The 21663-nt window shown below is 49.4% G+C and overlaps 1 protein-coding gene across 1 annotated transcript; it reads right to left on the minus strand.

Annotated features, from left to right (window-relative positions):
• Window positions 1–9268: 9268 nt before the first annotated feature.
• On the minus strand, window positions 9269–13199 carry LOC119956396 (ferritin, middle subunit-like). Its single transcript, XM_038783575.1, has 4 exons — window positions 13039–13199; window positions 11275–11421; window positions 10894–11019; window positions 9269–9520 (listed from the first exon to the last, which is right to left on the minus strand). Exons 1-4 carry the CDS (start codon window positions 13138–13140, stop codon window positions 9365–9367), a joined length of 531 nt encoding a protein of 176 aa, XP_038639503.1. The 5' UTR covers window positions 13141–13199; the 3' UTR covers window positions 9269–9364.
• Between the last annotated feature and the right edge of the window lie 8464 nt (window positions 13200–21663).

Consider the following 21663-nt stretch of genomic DNA (forward strand, 5'->3'; position numbering starts at 1 on the left):
CCAGGGACCCGGATTCAATTCCGGCCTCGGGTGACTATCTGTCCTCCCCGTGTGTGCATGGGTTTCCTCCCACAGTCCAAAGATGTGCCGCTTAGGTGGATTGGCAGTGCCACAATTGCCCCTTAAGTGTCCAAAAGGTGAATGGGTTGGGTGGGGAGTGCTCTTTCAGAGGGTCGGTGCAGACTCTATGGGCCGAATGGCCTCCTCCTGCATTGTAGCGGTTCTATGATTTGGAGGAGCGCAGAGGGTTTTGGGCTGGAGGGGATTGGGAGGGGTGAGGCCAATTCAAAGCTATCACAAGCGTTTTCAAATTGCGACGGGCTACTGTCGGTTAGCGGACATGGGGGTGATGGGTAAACGGCAGTCAGTGGGCGGGACTCTCTCAGCCCGGGGCCGGGCCGAATCGCGCCACACTGCCCCGACTCCGGCACGCGATGCTCCGCAAATTGGCGCTGGCGTGGTTGGTGCGGCGCCGGTCGATTCTCGGCCCGGGATGGGCTGAGCGGCCATTGTGAAAAACCCGAGTCCTGCCGGCGGGGTCCACTCCTGTTCTCAGCCGGCGGGAACTCGGCGTTGGAAGGGTCGGGGGGGGTGGCCTGTCAGGGGGGGATGGGGGGGGGGGGGTCCGACCCCGGGGGGGGGGGAACCCCCGATGTGGCCTGGCCCGTGATCGGGGCCCACCGATCGCCGGGCCGGCCTCTCTGGCTGGGCGGCCTCCTTTCTCTCGTGCCGGCCCCTGTAGCCCTGCGTGGGGCCGACACGTTGAAGGGAGCCACTGCGCATGCGCGCGTTGGCGCTGGTGCCACTGCACATGCGTGGATCCCGCGGCGCCCAGTTCACGACAGGATCAGCAGCTGGAGCGGCGTGAACCGCTCCAGTGCCATGCTGGCCCCCTGTAGGGGCCAGAATTGCCGTGTTGACACCGTCGAGAGAACGCGACGCCGTTTCCGACGGCGTCAACACTTAGCCTCAGAATCACAGAATCCCGCCCAGTGTGTCCGCAGCCAGCTCCCACTGACAGCAATGTGATAGCGACCAAATCATCTGTTTCATTGTCTTGTTGACTGAGGGATAAAGCTTGACCAGGAGACTGACGGGGGGGGGGTTTTGGACAACTCTTCCCCGCTTGCCCTTCTTCAAAACAGCGCAAAAGGGACCTCGCGTGTCAACATCTCGTCTGAAACATTGCAGCTCAGCAGTGCAAAACTGAACTGCGTGTAGAGAGACAGCACATGATGGCAGATGGGAAGGACTATTGAGCGAGGGCTCGATGAGAGGAAGATGGATGAACGGCAATGCCGTCACTGAGCTGGGTCCACCGGCCTTGTCCTCGCTACCTCAGCTCCTTGACGTCAAAGTTCAATGTCTCCTCTCAATGTCGCCAGTGCAATTCTACGATTGTTATCCACACACTCCATTGATTGATGTTTAGCGATACGAACGGGTGTACGGAGAGCAATTATGAGTGACGGTTGTTAGGGCCGTGACTGCTGAAGACATGAAGAGTGGCCAAGTGACTGAGGCACAAAACTGCACAGGAGCAATCATCATCCCGCCACCCCACCCTTTCCACAGGTTAATCCACAATGCCAAGCAACAGAGGCCGTCAAGAGGAAACAATCTCGTCCTTCGCCAAAGATCACATTCTCTTGGAGGCACACTGTATATAATTGTATTACGTACAAGGTTCTGAAACAAAGGCAAGATGGGTATATTTTTAAAGAAAACCAACTGGAAAGCAGCTTAATCATTGTATTTATTTAACTTATCTGTTGTCTGATGGCCTGTAATGAATTTCGTTGAACAGCAGAAGCTGCCTGATTTGTACATTCACAGACACGGGCGGCACGTCGATCATCACCGCTGCCTCACAGCGCCAGGGTCCCAGGTTCGACTCCCGGCCTCGGGTCACTGACTGTGTGGAGTTGTCTGCGTGGGTTTCCTCCGGGTTTCCTCCCACAAGTCCCGAAAGGCGTGCTTGTTTGGTGAATGGGAAAAATTTCCCCTTAAGTGTCCAAAGATGGGCAGGTTTGGGGTGGGGGAGATGGGCCTAGCTTGCAGGCTCTTTCGAAGGGTCAGTGCAGACGCGATGGGCCTAATGTCCGCCTTCCTCTCGGGATTCTATGGGTGAATTTGAATCGATGAGGGGTTGGTCAGTCCGATTTGAGCAAAATGCGGCCTTTCGCAGGAGGAATGCAGTGACAGGAGGAGGCCATTCAGCCCATGGGGGACCATGCTAGCCTTTGAGGGACATCCCAGTTAGCTCTGCTGCCCGGCTCTTTCAGCACAATCCTACATTTATTTTTATTCTCTTCAAGTTCGGTCCCATCATCTGTTGAGAGATGATCATGCGAGCATTCGATTGAAAGGATTCAGCCTTAGAGCCTGTCTGCCATTCGATAAGATCACGGCTGACCAGTTTGTGTTTCAAATTCCACATTTATCCCCGATAACTTTCATTCCCTCGCCTAACAAGAATCTATCTACCTCTGCCTTACAAATATTCAGTGATTCCGCTTCCTCCTTGTTGGAACCAACAATTCTACGGACACGTGCTTGTAGGATTAGAATAGCGGTTTTAATATACTCACAACTGAGCCAGCCTGTTAGCCATTGAACTTTCGGTGAACTGGCCGGCTGACCATGTGGCACTGAGCTTTTATACAGCAGCTTCCGGGGGAGGAGTCCTGGGCAGAGCCAAGGGAGAAGCCCCATACAACTCGAGCATTCCCAGAGCTACTCCCCCTGGAGGACAGGTAGTGCAACTGCACTTACAAGACAGACACATGTATATACAGATTATAATCCGGTGTGAATCGCATTCACCACACTCCTGAGGTAGAGTTTCAAAGTCACACAACCCTCCCAGAGAAATCATTTATCTTCATCTCTATCCCGTAAAGGCGACCCCTCGTTGTAAAACAGTGCCCTGTAAACTCCATCCCCCTTCCAATAAAGGCGAGCATTCCATTTCCCTTCCTAATTACTTGCTGCACTTCAAGCTAATGTTCTTGTGACTCACACACAAAGGCATCCAAGTCCCTCTTCTATTGCAGCCTCGGAACAACCAATCAGATAGCATGCTGTGCTCGACAGGACCACACCGGGGGAAGGGAGAGTCTAGTCTTCATCTTCAACCATCTCCAGTAGCAAGGCTGTGGTTGGGACGTCATTGCCAAGGGGAAAATCATTCACATTTAACCAACCCAACACACCACTGCAGTATCCCACGGCACCTTTACAGTGTCTCGGGGAAGAAATGATTCTGTCACAAAATAAAATACTTCCCCCCCCCCCCCAACATGGATTCCCTGTGTCCACATGATCTGTCTTTGTCCCTGTTGTGGTAGGGTTTAATTATACTGTGGGCCTGCTTTGCCTACTTTACTTAGCTGTCTCCCCCTGCATCCTGACATTCCAGGCCCCGGAGCCCTGGCGACTCGGGCCTTTCGGCACGGCTTCAATCTTGTCGGCTGAGAGATTTGAATCCGGGCAGGATTCTCCGGCCTCGCTCGCCGGGCGACCGGAAATCCCCGCCCGAGGTCGATGGACCTTTTACTTGGCCCGCGTCCCGCCCGTGGCGATCTTGCGGCGGGCAGGGGGCGGACGAATCTAGCCCCAGAGGTGCTCTTCGCGCCTTGTCGCGTTGCTGAATAAACACTCGTTCTGTATTGTCAAATTGAGATTGTCTGTAAACGAACGGAAACATGGATTTAAAGTTTTATATAATAAAAAGAGAATCTATTCCAGTTAGGTTTCTTGAGCAGCCAAAGCTTCTCTGTTTCTGAGACTCAAGTGTTGACGCCAACATCGAATCCGGGGAGTTTAACGACAGTAAGCCCGGCGCCGCACCGGGACTGACTCCGTTACCGTTGAGGGGCTATCACCGGTGCCGTGTCAAACACTATTGACTCCAGTAAGGAATGGTTCAGGATTCGCCAGATCCGTGATTAACTCTGGGGAGGCTGACAAGCAGCAGTCGCGTTTACGCATTATACTCCCCACACACACTCATCCCAGCCAACAAAATGGTACTGGTTGTGCTGGAGCGTGCCCATACCGCTGATGGGTCGGCTGGGTCTAGAGGATGCCTTGGGGGGGCACCTATACGACCCATGGCACTAAGTACACAGTGGGCTGTTAGCGGCGTGCGCAGTTGCATTGGCTGTCTATCCGGCTGCGATAATGCGAGTTCCCTGCCATCTACCCTGACCCCATAGCCCACTCCTGGCCACCCTCCCCGCTCTTGCAGAAGCTCACCCCCCCCCCCCCCCGTGAGTGGACAACTGTCAGCAGACTACAGCGATGTTGGGGGGGGTGTCCAATCTATATGCCCTCTCTCTCTCCCTCAGCAGACGCCACACCGTTTCACTATTTTTAAAAGCACAAATGAACCACGCTGACGGGAACTCGGTCCATTAGATATAGAACAGTACAGCACAGAACAGGCCCTTCGGCCTTCGATGTTGTGCCGAGCAATGATCACCCTACTCAAACCCACGTATCCACCCTATACCCGTACTTTTTAGGACACTACGGGCAATTTAGCATGGCCAATCCACCTAACCCCGCACATCTTTGGATTGTGGGAGGAAACCGGAGCACCCGGAGGAAACCCACGCACACACGGGGAGGACGTGCAGACTCCGCACAGACAGTGACCCAGCCGGGAATCGAACCTGGGACCCTGGAGCTGTGAAGCATTTATGCTAACCACCATGCTACCGTGCTGTCCATTGGAGGCGGAGAATCGCGGAGGCCCCGGGGAATACCGGGTCTGGCCTGCTAATGGTATGCAAACATCGTCTACTGTATGTGCGTTCCAGAACACATTGATGCTGCCGTCGAGGTGCTGGAGCATTGCGATTTGGCATAAAATCGGCGCCTGCCGCGATTTTGGCGGCGGAACAGATTCTCTGACCAATCGCCTTTCCCGATTTCAGCGTCAGCCAACGGAGAATCCCGCGCAGTGGCTCCAAACGCAGGTTAGACCCTGGGGGTACCATGAGTGACTCGCCTCCTGATTCTCCAAAGTTCTTCCACCATCAATAAAACGCATGTCGCAAGTGTAATGATATACTCTCTACTTGCCTGGATGAGTGCAGCTCCAACAGCAAGAAGCTCCACACTGCCTAGAATAAAGGCCACTTGTCCAGCACCTTAAACATTCGCTCCCTCCGCCACCACAGCACAGTGGCTACAGTGCACAAGACGTACTGCAGTAACTTAAGGCTCCTTTCTCATCACTTTCTGGTTATGCAAACTGGCTCATCCAGAAGATGAAGGGCAGGAGATGCACAGGAACACCACCACCTCCAGAGTGCACCTTCAAAACCCACGGACCCTACCATTCGAAAGGACAAGGGCCGCAGGCCCATGGGAATGCCGCTAACTGGAGAATCCCCTCCAAGTCACTCGCCCTCCTAACTTCCATTCCTTCACTGTCACTGGGTTGAAACCCTGGAACTCCCTCCCCAACAGCACTATGGGTGTACCTACACCAACACAGGTGGCTCACCCCCACCTTCTCAAGGGCAAGGACAATAAATCCTTGCCATAGATGCCCACAGCCTGAGAAGAATTTTTTTTTTTAAAAACCCAAGGGACGTAACATTAAAATTTGAGTTAGGCATTAACTGATGTCAGGAAGTACTTCACAAAAAAGGATGGAGGAAATTTGGAACTTCCACTCAAACAATCGTTGAGGTTGGATTGTGGTCTATGAAGATTTCAAACTGAGTTTCATCGGGTTGATCTTTTGCCAAGGTTAAGGTTGATGGAACTTGGGGCATATTCAGCAGATTTGAGAGGCTGATGGCCTCCTCCAGTTCCTATGTTCCTTCCTGCGACACCTGGATAACACGTGAACACAGCCCTATGCAGTCCCCCTAGTCAAAGGTATGAAACGTCCTAACCCACCTCACGCAAGTGCCTCGGGAGCACAGGGTGACGCACTAGTCATCCTCTGGAATAAACTGACAAAACGAGTTGTTTGGGGGCAGCGCAGTAGCATAGTGGTTAGCACAATCGCTTCACAGCTCCAGGGTCCCAGGTTCGATTCCGTCTTGGGTCACTGTCTGTGTGGAGTCTGCGCATCCTCCCCGTGTGTGCGTGGGTTTCCTCCCACAGTCCAAAGATGTGCAGGCTAGGTGGATTGGCCATGATAAATTGTCCCTAGTGTCTAAAGTTGCCCTTAATGTTGGGTGGGGTTACTGGGGATAGGGTGGAGGCGTTAACCTTGGGTAGTGTGCTCTTTCCAGGAGTCGGTGCAGACTCGATGGGCCGAATGGCCTCCTTCTGCACTGTAAATTCTATGTCAAACTTTCTGGCAAGTTCTGTGAGGATTCATTGCATGACCTTTCACCTCCGACTGTCCCCACTCCCACAATTGATCATTGAAGCAACCATCCATGTTGTCCTCCCATTCCCCATGCCAATTGGAAAGTCAATAGTTTCTTCCAAGGATCTCGCCCAGATCGCCAATAACTTTTGTAACAAACGAAAGCTTTCAAAGAAAAATGTTTTTTTTTTTTTTTAATTGACTGATTTATCTCCCACTTTTGGTCCAAGATAAAATCCTGGAGAGTTGGTGAGCCCACCCTTCACTATGGCACAGCATGTAATCTGTAATACTAACATTAATAAAATTGCTTTTTTTAGGGTAAAACGGTGGCGCCAGTGGTCAACACAGTTGCCTCAAGGCGCCGAGGTTCCAGGTTCGATCCCGGTTCTGGGTCACTGTCCGTGTGGAGTTTGCACATTCTACCAGTGTTTGCGTGGGTTTTGCCCCCACAACCTAAAAGATATGCAGGATAAGTGGATTGGCCTTTAATTGGAAAAAATGAATTGGGTACTCTAAATTTATATTTAAAAAATGCTTTTTTAAACAAACAATTAGGTGCTGCAGCTTCCGATGGATGGGTAATTGAAATCGGATTGCCAACCTGGTTTGAAAGCTCTTATCCCGTTCTTCCCAGTGTCCGCGTGGGATTTCCGAGAACTCCAGTTTTCTCCTATGCAGGTTAGGTGGATTGGCTATGCTAAATTACCCTTCAGTGGTATCCGATGCGCAGGTTAGGCAGGGTACAGAATTGATGGGCTGAATGGCCTCCTTCGGCACTGTAGGGATTCTCTGAAAATCCAGTTGCCCCCCCCCCCCGGCTCAGGCAGATGAGATCTGGGCAACACAGCCCCCAGGGCCTAGCATCGAAGAGACGTTGAGCCGAACGCACGCAAGACACACCCACCTTTAACAGTACCAGCCACAAGCTGCCATAAACCAGGGAGGATTAAATGGGTAGGATTTAGTTAGAGTGGGTGAGAGAGTTCAGATGGGGGGGGGGTCGAGATTTTTGGTGGGGGTGGCCATATGGAGCCTGTTTGGGGGGGTTGGGTTAGACCTGGAGGGGCTAGTTGGGAGATATCCCCTGGGGGCTGGGACACACGCACACGAGAGAAAGAGAATGGGCTGGATTCTCTGTTGTCAGGAACGTCCCTTTCCCTGGTAACACACTCATCCACAGATTTTCCGACAGCGTGTGGGTTCCCACAATGGGAAATCCAATTGGCCGGCTGCCGGGAAGGAGGATGCCGTTGCCTGCACCACACTGGAAAAGGGGTGCGGCGGGACAGAGAATCCTACCCAATATAACATTTTTGCACCACTACAGATTCAAATATTGTTAATGGAGAAAGTTAGAGGATCACTCGGGTCTAGATTCTAGTCAATAGCCCATTTATTTTAATTAACTGGAGAATATTAGTCACAACGCCATGTAACCGTTTAGAGTTTGGTCAATTAAAGTTGTTTGCAACATACAGAAAATGACTAACTCAGAGGGTGGAAACCTGTGCAAACGGAACACCCAACTGAGCACAAGAGGTTTTTGAAGAGTGGGTTAATTTAGACATGAATTTAAGACATAATTTAAGATATGAACAGTGGTTTTAATCTACTTACTACAGAGCCAACCTGTTACCCGATGAACTGCAGGCTGGCTCTGGACAAGGGTATTTACACAATCCAGGGGGAGGAGTTGTGGGCGGAGCCAAGGGTGGAGCCCTGTACAAACTCCTGAGCATTCCCAGAGCTACTCCCCTAGTGGTCGGATAACACTACTGCACTTACAATGGCATTGGTAAATACAGTATGAATTGCCAAGTTACATTCACCACACCTTTGTACCGTATTTACCTTCAATGGAGAAGTAGAACTGCAATTGTCAACTTGGAACCCTTCACGATGCTCATCGTCAGTCAGGTGAAAGGCTCCACCTGAAACATGGATTTTAATGTTGGTAAACTGGGTACAACTCAACCCTCATTCCTTAGATCTTCTCAACTCGAGTGGGTATGATGTAGTTGGAAGCAAGATGAAGTAAGAGGCATTGAGGATATGGTTGGTGGTATATGCCAAGTTAAGGGAAACTTTAAACAACTGCACTCATTTTTGCGATTTGGTATAAATTCAGGATTAGTTTAAAATCCAGAGAATGATGTCCAGAAAAGTAAATGTTTAAACAATAAAAAAACATTTAACTTTGAGACATTGGTTATATAGAGGCAGTGGCATAGTGGCATTATCACTGGACCAGTAATCCAGAGTCCCAGGGTAATGATCTGGGGACTAGAGTTTGAATCTAACAGGTGCAATTTAAACTCTGGCATTAAAAGTCTAATGATTGCTACGATCTACTTCACGAATATCCTTCAGGGAAGGACACCTGCCATGCTTACCTGGTCTGGCCTAATGTGGTTGATGAAATTCCCTAGCAAACCACTCCGTTGTATTCAACTGCTCAAACACAAAAGGAACAAAACTAGATGGATCACCTGGCATCGATCTAGGCACCAGAAATGGCAAACCCAGCCTCGTCAACCCTGCAAAATCCTTCTTACTAACATCTGGGGGCTTGCAACAAAGTTAGGAAAGCTGTCTCAGCCTAGTCAAGCAACAACCGGATGCTATATCCCAGACACCACTCACCATTCCTGGTTTTCTTGCCTCTCAGCAGGAAAGAGCCAGAGGTGATAGTCACAAAGGCCCACCTTCTCAAAGGCCCACCTTCTCAACCTTGGCCTCTCCTGAAGTATGGTGATACTCAATTTAAACCAGTCAGCTCTCCAGGAAAGCCTGTGGTCATCGGTGACTTTATAGACTACAGGCAGGATTAGGAACCCGCATTGACTTTGGACCCAATGAAACCAGGCAGTAGGCATCAACTAATTGGACTTGCAAACTATTAGCTCAAAAAAAAAACAGCAAGTATTCATTTTGTGAATGATGTTTAATTTAATTCCTCAGTTGGAAAAGCACATCACACAGCAGCCAACTCATCTACAGATCAGATCCTGGATGTGACATTTAACTGCTGTCCTCCAGCGAGAGCTTGTCAAACAGGTACTCTCCCATCCCATTCTCAGGAGTTCCCAGCCGCTTCAGGTTGGTGATGTAGTCGCCCAGTCGCTTGATGACCTTGACCTGCTCATCCAAATAGTGAGTCTCCAGAAAGTCACACAGCTGGGAGAGAAAGAAATAGAGAGACAGTCAAAAATAGGAAGTTGGGTGCCAACAGCATCAGTTTGAGGTCAGGAAAGATGCTCGATTTCATGTCCCAAATGTTAGGATCCCAGAAACTAAAATTGCAAAACTGAGCAAGAATACTTAGAAGATGCCTATTGGTCATGTTAAACGCAGTCAATTGGCCCCAAACAGATCCTCTTTTTACATATCTTATGACCATATTAATCTTCATTCTAACCCTTCTATGTATTTACATGTGTACCTGTGTTGCCATATTATGCATTCTTTATTTACTAAAATGATCTGTTTTGAGCTGCTTGCAGAAAAAACACTTGTCACTGTACCTCATTACATGCAACAATAAACAAATCCATCCATCCAACCCAAAGACCACTAGTTCCGGTTTACTGGCTTCCTGTGCAGACAACCCTTTCTGGAGCTCTGTCTGGTCAGACTATTGCAAATGGCACAGATCTGGCTCCCACCCCTTACTTCTCAGTTTCCTCCAACTAAGATGTCTTGTGACAAACCACCATCCCTCAAAATTATCCACATCCAAGGGATTCTCCAGAATCAAACATGTTCCATTAGCCATCTATTGGTAAACAATAATGATATAAAACATAGAACAGTACAGCACAGAACAGGCCCTCGATGTTGTGCCGAGCAATGATCACCCTACTCAAACCCACGTATCCACCCTATACCCGTAACCCAACAACCCCCCCCCCCCGCCACCTTACTTTTTTTAGGACACTATGGGCAATTTAGGATGGCCAATCCACCTAACCCGCACATCTTTGGACTGTGGGAGGAAACCGGAGCAAACCCACGCACACACGGTGAGGACGTGCAGACTCCGCACAGACAGTGACCCAGCCGGGAACTGAACCTGGGACCCTGGAGCTGTGAAGCATTTATGCTAACCACCATGCTACCCAAAATGAACCCTTATCACAGCTTTTAGCAGACATACTGCCTGTAGGTCTTTAAAAAATTACTGCAATGTAACAATTTCTACAGTCATCACACAAAGCACCTCGCAACCAATCACATACTGGATAGACAATGGAGCAGTAATGTGCACAGCAAGCCCTCACTCCCAGGTAACAATGTGATAAATGACAATATGATGAATGACAGATTGTTGGTGAAGAATTAGATATTGACCAGGACAACGAGGGCAACAGTGGAGAAAGGGCAATGTTGAAATTTACTTTCTGGTTTTATCTACATTTTAAAAATATATATTGTTTCACTTCACATCCAGGCTCATAGCAAATGTGGAGGGTCTCCAATTGGTTGATCCTGTCAAAGGCAATGAAACAATACAAGTCTACCAGTGATCAGAATGATCATGTGAAGCTTACATGAGGATCAGTCTGGGTGGTGGCGAGTTGGTGAAGATCCAGCAAACTCTGGTTCACATTCTTCTCCAGATCCAGGGCAACCTGCATTGCCTGGAGACTGTTGCCCCACTCATCCTTCTCTGGTTTCTGCAATGGAGAAAGACAGGTCAGTTATTTCAGGGTGCGGTAATTACATAGTTTTCACCCTCATGTCAACATTTTCCTTGCTTTGTGCAGGGTTACAGGACTGATGTACAAAAGGTGTTTGGAGTTGGGCCTCCAGACAGCTCAGTCCTCCCACCCAGGAATTGAATGTCTCAACTATGTCAGGGAGAAGACCAGACACCAGAGGTCAATGAACATTTCCCCTCTGGTAATGAACCCCATCCCCACAATTCAAACCTTCACATCCTGCAAGAGGATACGGCCTCCACGTCGATTCTGGAATTTCATCAGCTTCTCCGCATGTTCCCGCTTCTCCTGGGACTGATGTTTGAAGAACTGGGAGAAATTGTGGAGGGCGACATCGTCCCGGTCAAAGAAAGACGTCTGGAAGAACAAGGCAAAAATCCATGAATACACCACTGACCCCAATTCTAGTCCTCTTCCAGCCCTCTCCTCAAACTGACTATTCCATATGAAGTTACATTCCTTTGGTATATTGAACCAGTTCATAACACAACATCCTTGGTTTCCAGTTGGGAAGTTTAGCCAGACAGGGGATCAATGAACCATCCAATGCCAGCAGAATAGTGCAGGTTTGGTAAGCGAGTGAAGGCTCCCATTTCAGCACAAAATTCAAACTTGTAGATACTAAACCAATGCAGATAGATGGCAGATGGAGTTTAGTCCGAACAAATGTGAGGTAATGCATTTTGGAAGGTCTAATGCAGGTAGGGAATATACAGTAAATGGTAGAACCCTCAAGAGTATTGACAGTCAGAGAGATCTAGGTGTAGAGCTCCACAGGTCACTGAAAGGGGTAACACAGGTGGAGAAGGTAGTCAAGAAGGCATATGGCATGCTTGCCTTCATTGGCCTGGGCATTGAGTATAAAAATTGGCAAGTCATGTTGCAGCTGTATAGAACCTTAGAGAGGCCATGCTTGGGAGTATAATGTTTGATTTTGGTCACCACACTACCAGAAGGATGTGGAGGCTGTAGAGGCTGCAGGAGATTTACCAGGGTCATATAATTCAGTGCATAAGGAGGCCATTCAGCCCATCAAGTCTGCACCAGCTCTTGGAAAGAGCACCCTACCCAAGCCCACACCTCCACCCTATCCCCATAACCCAGTAATCCCACTCAACACCAAGGGCAATTTTGGACACGAAGGGCAATTTATCATGGCCAATCCACCTAACCTGCACATTTTTGGACTGCGGGAGGAAACCGGAGCACCCGGAGGAAACCCACGCACACACGGGGAGGATGTGCAGACTCCGCACAGACAGTGACCCAAGCCGGAATCGAACCTGGGACCCTGGAGCTGTGAAGCGATTGTGCTAGCCACAATGATACCGTGCTGCCATGTCACGTGATGTCTTCCCACTTTACAATTAATTCCAAAATGGACTGGTGGCCTTTGAGGAACTGGAGAATTGAAGATTCCCACTCAGTTAGAAGGTATGATCAAACACATCTGTGCGTATATAGGAATTAGGAGCAGAGGTAGGCATTTCAGCCCTTCGAGCCTGCTCCGCATTGGCTGTGGAGTTGACCCTATGCAGTGCTTCGCTCCAGAGTCCCCACCCTATCTCCATCCCCAGGTCGTCCTCCCATTGCCTCCTTGTTGCGTCCAGTACGGTGTCGTCCCTATCTACCAGTCGGTCATACATGTGACTAGGGATAACATGACTACACTGTAACCAGTTTACATGCCAGTCTAATGAAAAGGTGATAAGCAGATACAACAGGACATCAACACTATATTTAGGTACCGAATCTAACACCTAAAGTCCATGGTAGAAGCACCCAGCTCAGAGCAATCACCTCCAGGTACACTTGCTTGGGTGTATAGACACACTGAGTACACCAACCAATACTGGACATCACCATATCTCACTCTTGGAGAGTATTAATACCAAAACTAGGTTGGTCTGAAATGTAGTTAGGACAGCAACAAAACTCAAACTAGCAGAAAAACTGACAAGAGACAGGACTTACCAAAGAAAGATAAAGATAGGAGGCAGTGAGCTCCATGTTAATCTGCTTGTTGACAGCTGCTTCACAATCCTGGTGATAGTTTTGAGAAACTTGGGAAGCCATTCTGACTATGGACTGTTTCACAAATTTACAATGAACACCAACAATACCAAAACCCTCTCAGCCCTAGTACTTGGATTTATACCCCAGGTCCACAGCCTCAGTGTGTTAAGCAGGAAATGACATAGTCAATGATGGCCAAGCACTCTTGTTAATTAATCAAACAGTTGCCTTGTCCAATTAGATTCCAATCGGCCCAGGAGAGGATTTGGGAGTCAGGAACCAATAATAATGTTCAAGGAGAGGGTCCATTGATTGACAATCAATTATGGTGAAATTACTGTTGTACCGTTGACCCTCTTCACAAGTGCCAACTCTGAAAATGTCTCTACCTCAAACTGATTAGCACTGCTGCCTCACAGATATTTTCTGCTCCTGTTTAGATAGAATTACAGTGAATGTACAGCACAGAACTGTCCCTCAGCCCAGGTGTTATGTCACGTGATGTCCTCCCACTTTACAATTAATTCCATAATGGACTGGTGGCCTTTGAGGAACTGGAGAATTGAAGATTCCCACTCAATTAAAAGGGATGATCAAAGACTTGTGTGTGTGCATATAGGAATTGGGAGCAGAGGTAGGCATTTCAGCCCTTCGAGCCTGCTCCACCATGGCTGATCACTTCCTCATCTCAAATCCACCTCCCTGCCTGTTCCCCACATCCCTTTAACCCGTTTTATAAAAACCCAAAATATATCCATCTCCTTCTTGAGACCATTTAATGACTCAGATTCCACCGCACTATGGGACAGCGAGTTCCAGATATTCGCCCCCCTCTGCGAGAAGTAGTTGCTCCTCATCTCAGTTCTAAATGGGCAGCACGGTATCACAGTGGTTAGCACTGTTGCCAGGGTCACAGCGCCAGGGTCCCAGGTACGATTTACCACTGGGTCACTGTCTGTGCAGAGTCTGCACGTTCTCCCCGTGTCTGCGTGGGTTTCCTCCGGGTGCTCTGGTTTGCTCCCACAGTCCAAAGATGTGCAGGTTAGGTGGGTTGGGCATGCTAAATTGCCCTTCGTGTGCAAAGGGGTTAGGAAGGGTAGGAAGGGTGGCAGGAGTTACGGGGATAGGGTGGAAGTGAGAGCTTAAGTGGGTCGGTGCTGACTCAATGGGCCGAATGGCCTCCTTCTGCACTGTATGTTCTAAGTTCTAAATCTACCGCCTCCCAACCTATATCTTTCACCTCTCAATCTAGATTGTCGACAGGGGGGAGCATTTGGTTTACATTTACTTTATCAATCCCTCTTAGTATTTGTATACCTCGGTCAGATCCCGTCTTATAATGCAAAATCAGCAGGTATAAACCCAAACTGTTTAATCTCTCCTCATACATTAATCTTTTAATTCCCGGAATCAATGTGGAGAATCTCCCCTGAACTGCCTCCAATGTCACCACATCCTTCCTCAAATCAGACCAAAACTGGACACAATACTCCAGATGTGGTCTAACCAACACCCTCCACAATTGCAACAACAATTCTCTACTTTGATACTCCAGTCCTTTTGCCATAAATGCTAGAATTCCATTTGCCTTTTTAATTACAGGCTGTACCTGCACACCGACTTTCTGCGATTCATGAACAAAGACACCCAGATCCCTCTGCCCAGGCACATCTTGAATCTGCCTTCCATTTAGATAATAATTTGCCTTTCTATATTTTTGGCCAAAATAGATAACCTCACACTTATTTAAACTGCATCTGCCAAACTTTGGCCCATTCTCCTAGCCGATCTATATCCGTCTGTAATCTCTTCATCTCCTTGACACATAGTTTGGTGGAAGTGAGTTACTTTTGTCCAGTAGTTGCTTCAAATGCCAAGTTGCAGTCTAGCCCCACCTTATTGGAGTCACTAACGAATTTGGATGTTTCAGCAGAGCTGTAACAGGACTAGTGATGTATATGCTGTGGCAACTAGAGCAGCTCGGAGTTTATGAATTTTATGGCGGGTAACTCACCTCCTGGCTCCCCGAAGTCGGTCCACCGTCTACGAGGCTGAAATCATGGAGAGTGATGGTGGAATACCCTCCAATCGCCTGGATGAGTGCGACACCATCCAGAACGGAGAAGCTAACGTGATCAGCGTGGCCGACCAAGTGGTCACATGATGACGCGGTTATGAGCGAGGCTATGGGTCGGGACGGGTGTGAGTTGGGTGGGAGTTCCCCCCCTCGGGTGGGAGTACCCCCTCCCCCTCCCCCAACCCCCCCACCCCGGCAGAGTACAAGCACAAAGTAGCTGCTAAGCTAGTGAATCAACGTCTCTACGTTCTAACTCCATTGTTGTCAGTGCATCCAAGCACCCCATCCGAAATGTGAAACATTCACTCCCTATAACCCTGTCACACTGTGGCAGCCATGTGTACCATCTACAAGACAGCAAGAAGTCTTACAACACCAGATTAAAGTCCAACAGGTTTGTTTCGAATCGCTAGCTTTCGGAGCGCAGCTCCTTCCTCAGGTGAATGAAGAGGCGGGTTCCAGAAACATATACATAGACAAAGTCAAAGATGCAATACGACACTTTGAATGCGAGTCTTTGCAGATAATTAAGTCTACAGGTCCAGACGGAGCATCATCTACAAGATACACTGCAGTAACTCGCTGAGGCTCCTTTAACAGCCCTTTCCAAACCCATGGCCTCCATTATCTAGGAGGACAAGGGACAGTAGATGCTCAAGAACAACAAAGTCTGCAAGTTCCCATTCGAGAAAGCACAGTGGTTAGCACTGTTCCTTCAAAGTGGCAGGGGCCCGGGTTCGATTCCCGGCTTGGGTCACTGTCTGTGCGGAGTCTGCACGTTCTCCCCGTGTCTGCGTGGGTTTCCTCCGGGCGCTCCGGTTTCCTCCCACAAGTCCCCGAAAGACGTGCTTGTTAGGTGAATTGGACATTCTGAATTCTCCCTCCGTGTACCCGAACAGGCGCCAGCGTGTGGCGACTAGGGGCTTTTCACAGTAAATTAATTGCAGCGTTAATGTAAGTCTACTTGTGACAATAAAGATTATGATTATTGTTAAGTCTCTCAGCTTCATGACTTTAAACTATATCATCGCTCAGTCAGAGCCCTGGAACTCCCTCTCCCACAGCCCCCTGGCTCTTCCCCCACCAGATGTTGTGCAGTGGTTTGTGATGATATGATCTGCATACTCGTCTGCCATTGGGCCAGAACGTCGGCTTACCATTGGCCCTGGTCGGTCATGTGCCTCTCGACCGATTGGCCGAGAGGCTGAGTTAACCACGCCTCTATCAACGAGGTATAAATGCTCAGAAGCCTGACGATCGTCCCTTTCCACTGTAGACGATCGCCAGGCTGTGTTCTAGTTAATTAAAGCCTGACATTGGTAAATCACTCGCCTCGCGTGCAATCGATGGTGCATCATGGTTCATAAAGGCGGCTCACCCCCACCTTCTCAAGTATAATTGGGATGGACAATAAAGGTAGGGCAACTATTGACACTTATAACCCACGATCAAATCTGCAAAAAGCATGCTGTGCAATATCACACGATAAGAAGCTGTTCCTCTGTCTGGTACTTTATTGAATGCATGAAGTTGTTCAAAATTAATGGATTAACTTGGGGTCAAAACAGCATGTCAAGTGGCGTAAAGTTCCACTCCCTTTACCGAGGCTGCAGCGTCTGCGGCATCTACAGGATGCACTGCAGCAACTCATAGAGGCATCTCTTATAGGCATCTCCTAACCCAAGACCTCCACCAAGCACAGGCACATACTCCATAGAATCATAGAATTTACAGTGCAGAAGGAGGCCATTCGGCCCATCGAGTCTGCACCGGCTCTTGGAAAGAGCACCCTACCCAAGGTCAACACCTCCACCTGATCCCCATAACCCAGTAACCCCACCCAACACGAAGGGCAATTTTGGACGCTAAGGGCAATTTATCACGGCCAATCCACCTTACCTGCACATCTTTGGACTGTGGGAGGAAACCGGAGCACCCGGAGGAAACCCACACACACACACACACACGGGGAGAACGTGCAGACTCCACACAGACAGTGACCAAAGCCGGGAATCGAACCTGGGACCCAGGAGCTGTGAAGCAATCGTGCTATCCACAATGCTACCGTGCTGTCCAAACCATCTATAAGGAAAAAGGAAGCAGGTGGGTGGGAACACCATCGCCTCCGGCCTTCCCCTCGGAGTCACACATCATCCTGACTTGACGGAAATCGCCGCTCCTTCGTCAGCACTGGGTAGAATTCCCGGGACTCTACCATTCGCCACCTGCGCTTCGAGGCAGCAGCAGTACAGCACACAAATTTCACAAAGGCAATAACTGCTGACTTTGTCATCGAGTCTCACATCCCCCGCATAAATGTTTTACCCAATAATGTTGCAGTGTCATGTCCAGGCCACCATTCTCCTGTTCTCTTTGGCAATTTGTGACATCGAAGTAAATGCTAATTCAGTGGAGTATCAATGAGAAGGAAAAAGGTTCTGCGCTCAGTTCCCAGAACATTGCTGCTGTGAAACCTTGGGCTGATTACCCCTCAGCTCGGAGGTGGCTGGCCCAGTGTGTGCAGAGAAACAGCACCACCAAGATGGCTCACCAATCCATTCCTGCCATTGAGGGGAAAACGTGGATTGGAATATGGATTTGCTTCATAGATTCATAGAATTTACAGTGCAGAAGGAGGCCATTCGGCCCATTGAGTCTGCACCGGCCCTTGGAAAGAGCACCCTTCCCAACCGCACACCTCCACCCTATCCCCATAACCCAGTAACCCCACCCAAGACTAAGGGCAATTTTGGCCAATCCACCTAACCTGCACATCTTTGGACTGTGGGAGGAAACCGGAGCGCCCGGAGGAAACCCACGCACACACGGGGAGAACGTGCAGACTCCGCACAGACAGTGACCCAAGCCGGGAATTGAACCTGGGACCCTGGAGCTGTGAAGCAATTGTGCTAATCACTATGCCACTGTGCTGCCCACCGTGGTTGACCATGGAATGAGTGCCACAACCAATTTGAAAACATGGTTCTACTGGGGAACACCCAGAAACGCTGGAGGATTGGCTAGGGCTTTATTCCTGGCAGGGTGACATCACAGTCTGCCCCAAATGAAATGAAAATTGCTTATTGTCACAAGTAGGCTTCAAATGAAGTTACTGTGAAAAGCCCCTAGTCGCCACATTCCGGCGCCTGTTCGGAGTGGCAGGTACGGGAATCATGGGAATCAGGATTCATGGGGACTTCCACATTGAAAATTAACACCTATTGTACCTCCCCTTCAGCACCACAGCCATATGATACGAAACTTGGGAAAAAAACAGTACAAGCATGGAACACAAAGATTGAGACAGGTTAACCCAGGACATGATGGGTGGTGTCACTCCTCTCCCCCCCTCCCCAAACAAAAACCCCTCCTCGAAGATATATTCCTGCACCAGAGTGAAGAGCCAGAGTCTTGAAAGATGAGGCTGAGAAATAACTAGAATTGCAGCTCTGAAAGCTGCAATTAAAAATCTCTTCTTCAACCCCCTCACCATAAGGACTGAAGGAACTGAATTGGGATGACAAGCTCATGGATCTGAAGGGGTACTGACAGGGTGGATGCATAGAGACGTGTCCTCGCATCAGAGATTCAAGAACAAAGGGTCACTAAAGAGGTACCATTCAACACAGACGGAGAGAATCTTTGTCTCTTATTGAGAGGGGCACGAATCTTGAACACTGCTCCCGAAACCCCCTCCCACCCACGCTTTGCCTTCTTCCAGACCCTTCCATCAGGCAGAAGTCTGAAGACCCGCACAACCAGATATAGGAACAGCTTCTTCCCCACAGCTACTAGACTCAACGACTCTCCCTCAGACTGATCTGTTCCCTGTGTCCAGGGTTTAGAGAACCCCAAAGTGCATCATGGAGGTCACCTCATCCACGACTTTTACTAGATTGTGGTATGGGGAGCACACGGCCCACTCCAAAAGTGTGTACAGCAGAAATGGAAAAGTATTTTTTAAAGCAAAACAATGTTTATTCTATGAACTCAAGTTAACCTTTTTAAAACAGTGAAGATCTTCGCAACCATTAATTCAAATACAACCCCCAAAGAATACAACACTAAGTAATCCTTAAGCTTTCCTTTTTAACATCCATAAGGAATAAAAAAAACACATTTTAACAGAAGCATATCAGGTTTAAATTCACTACTGAGAACAGTTATCACTCTGAATTCACCAAATGATCAAGAGATAGTCTTTACATGGCAGAGAGAACAGCAGTACACCTCCTCTGGCTGACTGCAGCTCCAACACTAAAACGAAAGCCAAAAAAAAACACAGACGCACCCAAGCTTTTCTCAAAGTGAAACCGAAAAGCAGAGCCAGAGCTTTTTTTTTTTTTTTTTTTTTATAAATTTAGATTACCCAATTATTTTTTCCAATTAAGGGGCAATTTAGCGTGGCCAATCCACCTACTCTGCACATTTTTGGGTTGTGGGGGCGAAACCCACGCAAACACGGGGAGAATGTGCAAACTCCACACGGACAGTGACCCAGAGCCGGGATCGAACCTGGGACCTCAGCGCCGTGAGGCGGTTATGCTAACCACTTGGCCACCATGCTGCCCTAGCAGAGCCAGAGCTAGGCTCCACCCACACTGACATCACTGCAGCCAGAGCTAGGCTCCACCCACACTCTGACATCACTGCAGCCAGAGCTCGGCTCCACCCACACTCTGACATCACTCCAGCCAGAGCTCGGCTCCACCCACACTCTGATATCACTGCAGCCAGAGCTAGGCTCCACCCACACTCTGACATCACTGCAGCCAGAGCTCAGCTCCACCCACACTCTGACATCACTGCAGCCAGAGCTCGGCTCCACCCACACTCTGACATCACTGCAGCCAGAGCTCAGCTCCACCCACACTCTGACATCACTGCAGCCAGAGCTCAGCTCCACCCACACTCTGACATCACTGCAGCCAGAACTCGGCTCCACCCACACTCTGACATCACTGCAGCCAGAGCTCGGCTCCACCCACACTCTGACATCACTGCAGCCAGAGCTTGGCTCCACCCACACTCTGATATCACTGCAGCCAGAGCTAGGCTCCACCCACACTCTGACATCACTGCAGCCAGAGCTCAGCTCCACCCACACTCTGACATCACTGCAGCCAGAGCTCAGCTCCACCCACACTCTGACATCACTGCAGCCAGAGCTCAGCTCCACCCACACTCTGACATCACTGCAGCCAGAGCTCGGCTCCACCCACACTCTGACATCACTGCAGCCAGAGCTAGGCTCCACCCACACTCTGACATCACTGCAGCCAGAGCTCAGCTCCACCCACACTCTGACATCACTGCAGCCAGAGCTCAGCTCCACCCACACTGACATCACTGCAGCCAGAGCTCAGCTCCACCCACACTCTGACATCACTGCAGCCAGAGCTCAGCTCCACCCACACTCTGACATCACTGCAGCCAGAGCTAGGCTCCACCCACACTCTGACATCACTGCAGTAACATGAGCAGATAGGACGTCTGCCTCTTTCTTCTCCTGGATTCCCGGATCTTGCGACACCCCAAAAATCACCACCTCTGGACTCAATGCCACCCTTGTTTTTGACTACCTTAGACATAACATCTGAAGGGCAGCACGGTGGCACAGTGGTTAGCATTGCTGCCTACGGCGCTGAGGACCCGGGTTCGAATCCCGGCCCTGGGTCACTGTCTGTGTGGAGTTTGCACATTCTCCCCGTGTCTGCGTGGGTTTCGCCCCCACAACCCAAAAGATGTGCAGGTTAGGTGAATTGGCCACGCTAAATTGCCCCTTAATTGGAAAAAATAATTGGGTACTCTAAATTAAAAAAAAAAACACATGACATCTGCAAACCCCAGCCAAAATCCCCTAAGCTTTGGATAGGCCCAGAACATGTGAACATGTTCACTGGCCCTCCCACACACCTGCCTTCCACCCCAAAGAATCTGCTCATCCGGGCCACTGTCATGTGGGCCCGGTGAACCGCCTTGAATTGAATCAGGCCGAGCCTGGCACATGTTGCAGTTGCATTAACTCTACTCAACTCTTCTGCCCAAAGGTCCCCCTCTATTTCTCCTCCCACTTACGCTTCAGCACCTCAGTCTATGTTTCCCCTGATGCCATAAGTTCCTTGTAAATGTCAGAGACGCTCCCCTCTCCTACCCAGCCTCTGGAAACTACCCTGTCCTGAAATCCCCTTTAGCAGCAGGAGTGGGAAAGTTGATACTTGTCTATGCAGAAAGTCCCTCACCTGCAGATATCCAAATTAGTTTCCCCTTACCAACACAATCTTCTCCTCCAGCACCCTCATACTCAGAAAGCTCCCCTCTATAAACAAGTCCCCCATCCTCCTCAGTCCCCACCATATTCAGAACCCCCCCATCTCTACTCCCCAGGGCAAACTGGTGATTAGCACAGATTGGGACCAACCACTATTTGTTGATGCGCTGATTCTTTTTGTCTAATGTGTACATTCCCTTGGCTGCAGAAAAATACTTTTCACTGGCACATGTGA

Source organism: Scyliorhinus canicula, chromosome 23 (assembly GCF_902713615.1).
Source record: "Scyliorhinus canicula chromosome 23, sScyCan1.1, whole genome shotgun sequence".
NCBI lineage: Eukaryota > Metazoa > Chordata > Chondrichthyes > Carcharhiniformes > Scyliorhinidae > Scyliorhinus > Scyliorhinus canicula.